The following is a 10123-nucleotide window of genomic DNA, read 5'->3' on the forward strand; positions in this document are numbered from 1 at the left end:
AGTTTTTCCTCACTTTGAAAAAATGTACAAGTATTTAGAGTAAACTTTTTGTAACTATATTAAAAATATAGTTACAAAGTAACTATATTAAAAATGAAGTGTTTTAACTACAGGAAATTTGAGAAGGTCAAATAAAGGACCCCAGTAAAAAAACTGAGAAGGCCACTTTCAGGCTCCCTACATGGGGCTGATCATCTTTTAGAAACCTAAAGAGGAAATCAGTAAGAGCTGAAATAATTCCTTCCCTTCCCTAAGCATATCCAGGGATATGGAATGCCACTCCCACATTCAGTACATAGACAACAAGACTCTACAGTAGAAGAAACATTTATTGACGAGGATCAATATCCTTGGTTGTGCTAAAGATTGATTGTTCTCATTAGAGGATATGTTATCATGAAAACGGTGAGGCTTTCTCAACAAGGACCGAATGATTTTTGGGTAGGGACTTTTTCTCCCTGGAAGTACTGGAGAAGCATTTTCTGTTTGAATAGAAGAGTCAAATCTCTGAACACAGTGCTTTCATCGTGAGTGAGGGTGGCTGGACAGACCTGGCATGTTTCATGTATGCAGGTGGGGTGTGGATCAGGCATGGGGTCCCTGGAGGGTGGGGAAGGGTGTTGACTCTGGCGTAATAGGTGGTCCTTAAAGGCCGCAATTTTCTGGGAATGTCTAACTCTGTTCCTTATAGCACTTGTATGACAACTCTGATCAGCAGAGACAGCTTCTTGGTTGCAGCAGTTGGTACCTGCCCATTCCTCCTGCCGTGCATCAGAGAGATCCCCATAGTTGGAGGGATGTCCCTTGTCAGGGTCGACCTGGGCCTGCAGTTCCTCCTTCTGCTGACTTAAGTCCAAGGCCTCAGGTTTGTACGTACGTGCCAGTTTCTCCTCCAGGATCTTCTCCATGGCTTTTATGACCCCATGAACTTCAGGAGGCCCAAAACCCACAAAGATAGCTGAACTTTCAGCTGAGTGTTGCTGCTGAGGGCTTTCCTGGACATTGATGTTTCTCTTGGAATTGATCCACTGAAAAAATCGTCTTATCTTTTTTCTGAAGTAACTATCAGGAGGAAACTGTTCATTCTGTGACAGAGATGATAAAGTGCTCTCTAATTCTCCGTCGTCAACAGGGTGGCTCTTCTTTCTGGCTTTATATGTCACTACTCCGGAAGCCTCACTTCCACATTCTTCTAATTTGGAGCTCAGAGGTCCCACTTTCTTTGCAGCTGGTGGGAAATCATTATCCTGGCACTTCCGTAAGACATACTTAGAGACCCAGGGTTGCTGCCTCAGATCTCTGATTATCCTGCTGTCCTCCAAGTGGACATTAAGTACCTGGCAAGGTCCCATGTCCTCAGTGGAGATGCTCTGAGACTGAGTCAGTAAAGACTGGGAAGGCAACCTGTCTGAAGTAGAAGACATGTCGATGGGAGAGCCTTGAGCCTGGCTTTGCTCCCAGCTCTCCAGTTTAAACTTTAACTCATCAAGGACCTGCTTTTTCAGTTCTGATGGTTTAGAATTGTGGGGCAACGATATTTTTGGTGAGTGACATTCAGTGGTCAGGGTAGATACTACTTTACTCCTATCGACATTTATCCTTTGGGAGCTTCCCAACTCCCTGGTTGTCAAGAGGTCACAAGATTGTGATTTAACAGCATGCACTTCTTTGGCCTTGCACATTTCCTTGGACATGTTGGACATGCAAAAATGTTCTAAATTCTTCTCTACTGTCCTTTGGCCTTGAATCATTTCTGCTCTATCACTGGAATTCACATTCTCATCCCTTGGTTCAGGTCTAGACTGAGCTTGCTTCGTGGGCACCTCTGTGCAGCAACTGTTGTCTACTACAGTCTCATTCTGACTCACATTTTCTATGGTGCTGTGAGTGACAGGCTGAAATGACTGTCTGCCATGCTCAAATATCTGGACGTCTTCTACAGGCATATAGTCCATATCAGCGTGTGATGGTTTCAGGGCCCCCTGTCCTTCACTGCCCACAGATAAAGAATCCAGGAGAGGATGATCCAGAATAGTGACTGAATTTGTTGTTCTCACCTTGTTTCCCTGAAAAGTTTTAGAGCTTCCCTCAAGAGACTTGGAAACCTCAGCTTTGGAATCTACACCAGAAATATGGGTGGCTGAGGAGGAAAAGCCACATTGTGGAAGAGGACATGTTTTGACATCTCTCGATGTATAGAACTTTATGGATTCAACAACTTTGAGGGGTAGACCCCACCTCTGATTCACACGAAACCTTATAATGTGGGCTTCTAACACTTCTCGGGTGTCAGGATCAAGAAAAGAGAGCTCTAGAGTAGGAATCTGGCAGTACACACCACCTACCATTGTGTGTATGGAATTTGTGTTTTCCATATTGGTCTGGGAACTCCCGGGAGGTGATGTATTGTCCTGAGCCAGCCAGGAACGACACACACCTATAGGGATCCTCCCCGCAGTGATCTGCCAGAATTTCTTGTTCAGATGTAATCTAAGAATCGTTTTCATTTGATTCTGGTCAAGGTCACTCCTTGAGACATTTAATAATTCATTTCTTAAGTGATTACTTGAGTGACACACACAGTTACGTCCTGTGTCTGAGGCAGCCCTCAGACTCTTCAGAAAGTAGCGTTCTGAGACCCTCTGTGGGATGTCTTCTGGGCTCTTTTCTAGAATATACCCAAGATTTCTCTGCATGTCCTTTCTTAGCTGAAACTTTTGTGGAAACCTCTTATAGAAACTTCCTGGGAGACTCAGTTCAGGCTTGGCTAGATCTTTACTACTATGGCCCTGAAGCTCAGAGAGTTGTAAGTGAGCATGTTTGCCTTGCTGCTGAGATATTTTTGTTAATTTACTCTGAGGCGCCATCAGTGCGAGGGAGTCTACATTCCTACAGTCATTAAGGCACCTCCTTAGGATTGTCTTCCTTGGAACATGGAGCTGCAGTTTCTCCTCAGGTTCACTGGTGATGTGAAAATTTCCAGGAAGGATGGGAACTGGTACATAGTCATGGGATGGCCGGCTGACCAACGGAGGGTTGAGATCTTGAGGACAAATGGCTTCTTGAGATTTTTGGAGAACAGGGTCTAAACCCCACAAACCTTCCTGTCTCTTCTGCAACACAGGCCATTCTTGGTCTTCATTTTCAGTCAATATATGAGAGTATGACTCATCCTGGGATCCAGGGGAAGACACTCCACATTCCCTAGTCTGGAATGGAGAAGATGATAGTATAGGAAGTCGAGAATGAAGGTGGGCCTGGGGATGGACCTGAGTGGAAGATTGGGATGGGGGCTTGATTTGAGGATGTACATTGGGTAGGGGAAGGAGGTGGAAATTAGGAGGTGGTGAAGATCCTAAATGCTGCATTTTGACTGCAGGAGCATTACAGATTCCATTGAATAAGACAAAGCGAGACTCTAGTGGGGAACTACTTCTAGAAACCAGGAGAGTAGCCACTAGGGACTCACTGTGCAAAGACGGAAGCCCCCAGAAGAGCTGGCTATATTTCTGCTGCAAGTTTCCCCCCAAAGTCTTTACATAAAAGAGCTTCTGGCTAATGTGCAGCTGCTCTGGTTTGTCTTCGAAGTTCCAGCCAGTTTTAGGGGCTGTCATGTCCTCTACTTCAAATGGCTGCACTGAATTCCATGAAGATGTCCAGTAGTTTTCTGACAACATATGTTTTGAAAATGATCCCTCCTTCATTTCTTTCTTCTCTAAAATCTGAAAAGCAACTCTCTTTTGTATTTGTCTCTCCAAGTGTGCCTGAATGTTAAGGCTAGGGAAAGAATCGCTACTGGTTTCCATGTGCTTTGTAGCAGAATCTCCCCAGAGACAAGTATCTGGTAGGTGGAGGGAAACATACTCTTGCTGAAAATCAGAGTGTGATAATGTGGGGAGGAACATATTCTTGGCATATGCCTGCCAACAGGACAAGTCTGACATTGACAGGTTTGAATGGTCAGTGCCTGCAACTGTTGGGACATAAGCAGATAATGTGCCAGGATTATCTGAACATGAGTCCGCTGGAACAGGTTTCAATAAGATGGAATTTGATTTAGATTGAATCACAGTGAAAGTATTGTCTGGTGGTGGTGAAATAGACAGATCTGTTTGGATGTGAGGACAAGAAAATGAGTCAGTGGGATTCATAGTCTGTGATAAACCTGATAAGGACTTGATATCTTGGGAAAGGGTTGACTCAAGGGAGAAGATGGTATTCAGAGATGAAGCAGCCTCTGTATGGACAACAGGATCCACTCTCTGAGTGTCACGTGGTGGGAGAGGGGCAATAGCAAGAGGTTGCGGTGGGGAATTGTCCACTGGGATTTTGGGCTTCAAAGCAGGAAAAAGTTCTGGTGGCAGGGAGTGACCGGGTGGTGAAGGTGAAAAAAAGTCAGCTGAGGGGTTTGTTGGTTCAGGAGAGAGAATACGGGGTGGCAGTGGGAAAGACTCAGGCAGAGGGGCAGGGAGTGGGTCTTTTGGTGGGACTACTGAGAAGGCAGGAGACAGAGAATACGATGACTCAGTCACAGGAGCTACGGAAGCCAAAGGAGACACAGAGGGAGTAGCGTCTTCCAGGATCTCCGGAAACAGCAGTTGATTGACTTCAGCAGTTGTGCTATTACACACATCACAGGAGGGGTCTGGACATAACAGTTGACGAAAGCGGATGGTATCACGATGCTGGCCTATGGGTCTGCAGGAAACAGGAGGTACAGAGCTACAGCCAGGACCAGAACAAACACATGCGACTTTGGCATGTCTGGCAAGGGTAGGGCTTCCCACTGCATACCGTCCTCTCATGTCTCCCTACTTCCTTAATCCCACAGTCTACATTTTTATCCCTCTCCCAAAGACTTTCACATTCTGATTCTGAGGACTTTCCCTCCCATGTCCATCCCAGCCTTTAATAAGCCCTAGAAATTTATACACTCTGCTATAAAAAGGGTTATAGAAACAAAGGGGTAATGTTTAGTCACCTTTGGACAAGAGAAAGCACCTTCCTTGCCTCCTCTACTTCGCTCTGGCAAGCTCTCCAACCTGGGAAACCAGGAGAACGATGAAGGTAGAAACAAAGATCTCACAGGAGGCTAATTAGAATGTTCTTTAGCGGTACTCTTGGTAGACTGGACTTGGAGAACCCCAAGAATTAGAATACAAGGTAAAATGGTCAATGACATTAAGAGGCTCAGATGTATCTTGCTTTATCATTCACAAAGGACTTTATATATATATATATATTATATATATATAATATATATATATATAAATATGTATATAATATATATATATTATCCCATGTGATACTCAAAACCACCTGTTGAGAAACATCGGTCAGTGGTCATTTCAAATAGAAGTCTAAGTTCCAGGCAGTCAGAGTACTTTTGCAAAGTCAGGAGACAGAAATTCTGACTCAACATCTCACATGGCCACCTATTGGGCCGCACCCATTGCCCAGGTCTGTCACTGCTTCATGTCCAGGACAGCGGAGCCAGGAACCTGAGAAGTGTTTCGGGATCTGACTGCCTTCCCATGAGTCTCTATTCTGAGGGCTCTGTTTTCTGAGATTGCTGTATGTAGCAACTAACATCTACAGAGAACAGGACCTGGGACCTCAGGGAAATGAGAGAATGTGTCAGCCTTGGAGAGCTCAGGTGGAATAGGTAGAACCTTACCTTTAAGTGTCCCACCTTTCTTTCTTCTCTTGACTGTGCCCTGTCGATGAGAATAAAAAGAAAATAATAACGGACTGGGCCTCATTTCCTTCATTCCTCTCCCTAGGAATATCAGACACTTATGATCCAAGAATAATATTTCTCTATATTAATTATCAGAATTTTGTGTTCCTTTTATTATTTCTAATGGTGATAAAATATTTTCAGTTTTTCCTTGTTTGAAAAACTCAAAGAGGGATTTTGTCTATGAGATTCATACTTGGTATTCTCAGTCAGAAGTCTTCTGCTTAAGGAGGCCATAGAATCTGAGGCCAACAGTCAGGTCTGTACTCTCTCAGACAGGTCTTTATAACCTGGGACAGAGCTCAGGCTCTAGCCTCTGTTAGCAGTCTCTCCAAAGCTCAGCACTGCTTTCCTGATTGTCCCAACACAAAGGAAGACTTAGTCAAGTGACACCTGACATGGGAATTTGACTCATGATGGAGTGCTGGGAACTCTATTGTCCTGCAGAGACCCCAAACTGTCTAAATGACCCTAGAGCTACAGAATATTGTGTCTCAGATTTTATTGGAAAATCCACCACTGCACAAATGGTCTGTGAGCTTCAGATAGATACCTTAGTCCTCCCTGAACCAATAGACCTATCTGATCTCTTCCCCTAGAAGAATGATGTTCTATTTTTCCTCAGACTTCCCATTTTTTGGTGTCTATCTGACCCAAATAAACTCATTTATAAATGTTGGGAAAGGAAAATAAAAAATAATCCTTTGGGGTGAAAATTCTGGTTCTAGCTCCAACATTTAAAAAGCTTCATAGTCATCTCTTCTGTCTGTAATAGTCATCTCTTCTGTCTGTAAAAGCAAAAAACTAAACAGAAAATCAATGACTTTTCTTGGAGCCATCAGAGAATTGAGGTTGCAAGGCAAACCACTACCCAAAATTTTCAGAGAGGCGAATGCAGAGTCATAGTCAAGATCAGCTTACCTGGAACGGAAGGCACTGGAGCCATGGTAGGAACACTTAAAAGGGCCATTTGACAAATTGCTGGAGGATGCATGTGGGTTAGCATGAGACTAAGAAATTCCTAGAGTCACTGCGTTGGAGTGGGGAGCCCATCTTTTTCATGGATTTTACCTCCAGGAACCCCATCAGGTTTTTAGAACGAAAAGCCACAAAAAACTCTAATGTTTCTGGCCACACAGGGAGAGTAAGGAGTCAGATAACCATTTTGAAAACATTTTGAAATATTCTCTGAGTATTGTCCATAATAGAAGATGCCTTGGTTGGGGAAGAGAATACCAGAGCCTTATTCCACAGGGAAGAAGGAAAAGTACTCAAATACAGCCCCTTCTAGCCTTCTCGCTTCATCTAAAGAGTGAATAGAAAAGAAAAAAAAAATCCTCATAAACACCTGTGGACATCACAGCCCAGGAACACAGGCCCACATAAGGTCTAAGAATTAATAATATCCTCTCCCCCTCACCTTACCACTACACATCAACAAAACTTCCAGATAGTAACAGGCAATTATAGCTGAAAGAAGTGTGAGGCATCAAGTCTAAATAAGGAAGAGACTTAGGGAAACCTAAAGACAGCACACAAGAGGAAAAAAAGAACACTAAAAGAAATGGAAGCCTCTAACATATACAACTTCACTAAATATTAAACACAGTAAACACCTAGCCAGAAAACAACTTCCTGCTAAAGTCTATTTACTACAGTTTCTGTTAGCAATACATCTTGTCTGGCTTTCAAGAAAAAATTACAAGGCATGCTAAAGACAGCAAAAAGCAGTCTGAATAGACAAAGCAAGCATCAGATCCACATTTAGATGTGACACACATTTTGGAGTTATCTTACATGGAATCGAAACTAACCATGACTGATATGTTAAGGGCTCTAATGGAAAAAAGAACACACAGGAGGAAGAATATAAACAGAGAGAGGGAAACTCTAAGAATCAAAAGCTAATGTTAGAAACCAAAAACGCTGTAACAGAAATGATGAATGGCTTGATTGGCTCATCTGTAGAGTGCACATAAGCAAGGAAAGAATAAGTGAGCTCAAATATATGTCAATAGAAACTTTATAAACTGAAATGCAAAGAGAAAAAGAATTTTTGAAAAATTTTAAAACCCAGAATTTCCAGGCACCGTGAAACAGTTTCAAAATGTATAACATACATGTAATTGGAATCACAAAAGGTAAAAAACAGAAAGGAGAAAATATTTGAAGTAATAGTGGCCAAGAATTTTCCAAAATTAATGGAAGATTACTCATAAGTTATAGAGGCTCAGAGAATGCCAAGCAGGATAAATAACTAAGGTACCTGCATTAACTCTGAAGTGCTATAATGTTATATGAAATATAAAGATTAGTTGAACATGTATATTAAAAACTATAGGGCAACTATTAAAATACTTGTTAAAGAAAAATAACTGATGTGCTAAGAGAAGAGAGAAAATGAAATCATATGAAATGCTTGTTTAAATCCAGAAAAGGCATAAAAGGGAAAGAAAAGAGACAGAATGGAAAGTAAACAGTTACAGGCATGGTAGATATTAATCTAAATATATGAAAAAAAATAGTCAATGTGAAGGGGCCGTATTCACCAATAAATGTCATAGACTGTCAGAGTAGATTATAAAACAAGAACCAATTACATGTTGTCTACAAAACACCCACTCTAAGTATAAAGATACAGATAGATTAAAAGTAAATGGACAAAAACATGTACCATGCTAACACTAGCAAAAAGAAAATAGGACTAACTATATTTATTTCAGACAAAGTAGACTTTAGAACAAGGAAAATTATCAGGGATAAAGAGAGGCATTACATAACAAAGGGGTCAGTTCTCCAAGAAGACACAATACTTAACATCTAACAACAAAGTATCAAAATATGTGAGGTAAAAAATGGTGGAATGGCAAGGAGAAAGAGATGAATTCACCGTTATTGGAGACTTCAACACCACTCTCAGTAAAGGCCAGATCCAGCAGGCAGAAAATCTGTAAGGGTACAGTTGGCCTAAGCATCACCAGCAGTCAATTTGACCTACTTAACACTTATACAATACTTCAACAACAGAATTTACATTCTTCTCAAGCTCACATGGAACATTCTCCAGGACAGATCAAATTCTGGGCCACAAAACACCTCATAACAAATATAAAAGGTTAGAAGTCATACAAAGCATGTTATCAAACTATAATGTAGTTAAACTATAAATCAGTTACAGATAGCTGGAAAACCCCAAAATATTTCGAGATTAGACAACATACTACAAACTCATAGGTCAAGGAAGAAGTCTCAAAAGAAAAAAAAATTTTAAACTAAACAAAACTACAGCATAACAAAATTTGTGAGATGTAGCTAAAGCAGAAATAGCATTTAATGCATCTATTTGGAAAGATTTAATGTCTCTGAGGGACTCTGGTTTACTTACCTGATTGATGTCTCTCTGTTTCCAAAATACTGGGAAACGTGGATTCCTGTTTAGGTAGCTCAGTGACAGGAGAAGGATCCCCACCCCACACAAGAAGGCAAGGATGGGAATACCTAGGAAGTCTAGCTGGAGTTCAGCCATAGCGCAGTAAGGCTCCTTAGACAAAGAACGTGGTGTACATCGTCGAAGTGCGTTGCTGCATCAGGCAGCAGGGCTTTGAGATGGCACATTCTAGACTACAGTTCCAGGCCCACATCACAGAGCTGTGCCGCAGACACCAAAGATTCTTGAGGGTGGGGGAGGGGACAACTGAAGAGAGATGAATCCACGACCTTCCCCCGCATCATCTAGCCCAGCAGAGCTGTCCATCCCTCCAGGGCCTTTTAGATTCCTCCAGCCTAACTTCCAACTTCACCCATTCACCATATCATATATTTAGCTTAGTGAAATTTTCTATTTATTCCACCTGTTACCCAGATAGAACCTGAGACCATCTTACTGCCTAGTGAGCTCCCTTTGGATCCCACGTACACTTTAAAAGCCTGCTATGCTCATCGATTTACATCCCCCAGTTCTACTCTGTCTTCAACTACAGCTTCCTCTTATGCCTAATGGGGTTCTACCCGTATGAAACCAGGGATGCACTCAGCAGCAGCCCCAATCCAACATCTCCCCAAAAGCATCCATGTTCACCAAAAAGCACGCGAGAGCAGAGTGGCCCGTACCAACAAACAGAAAGCATGACAAAGAAGGAGATGAGGGAATGGCAAACCCATGGACCCATGGCAAATAACTTCAAAATCTTTAGAAATCCTTTTTCTCCCAACGTCCCTTTAGGCTGTTCGGCCCCTTCCACATTCAGTGCCTCGCCCTGCTGTCCCCTCATTCTTCTCTCTGCCAGATCCCTTCTCTCCCCCAAAGCATTTTAGTTTCTTGTACAGAGCAGTTGTGCTGGCACACAATGCACAGGACCAAACTCATCTTGATTTTGTATGCAG

General features: G+C 42.3%; 1 protein-coding gene across 1 annotated transcript; it reads right to left on the reverse strand.

Moving 5' to 3' along the window:
• Positions 1-416: 416 nt before the first annotated feature.
• Positions 417-4805, reverse strand: LOC120605246 (spermatogenesis-associated protein 31D1-like). The gene has a single exon (XM_039866167.1). It carries the CDS (start codon positions 4803-4805, stop codon positions 417-419), a length of 4389 nt encoding a protein of 1462 aa, XP_039722101.1.
• Positions 4806-10123: the final 5318 nt, after the last annotated feature.

The sequence above is a fragment of the Pteropus medius genome, unplaced genomic scaffold (assembly GCF_902729225.1).
Source record: "Pteropus medius unplaced genomic scaffold, Ma_sr-lr_union100, whole genome shotgun sequence".
Classification (NCBI taxonomy): Eukaryota; Metazoa; Chordata; class Mammalia; order Chiroptera; family Pteropodidae; genus Pteropus; species Pteropus medius.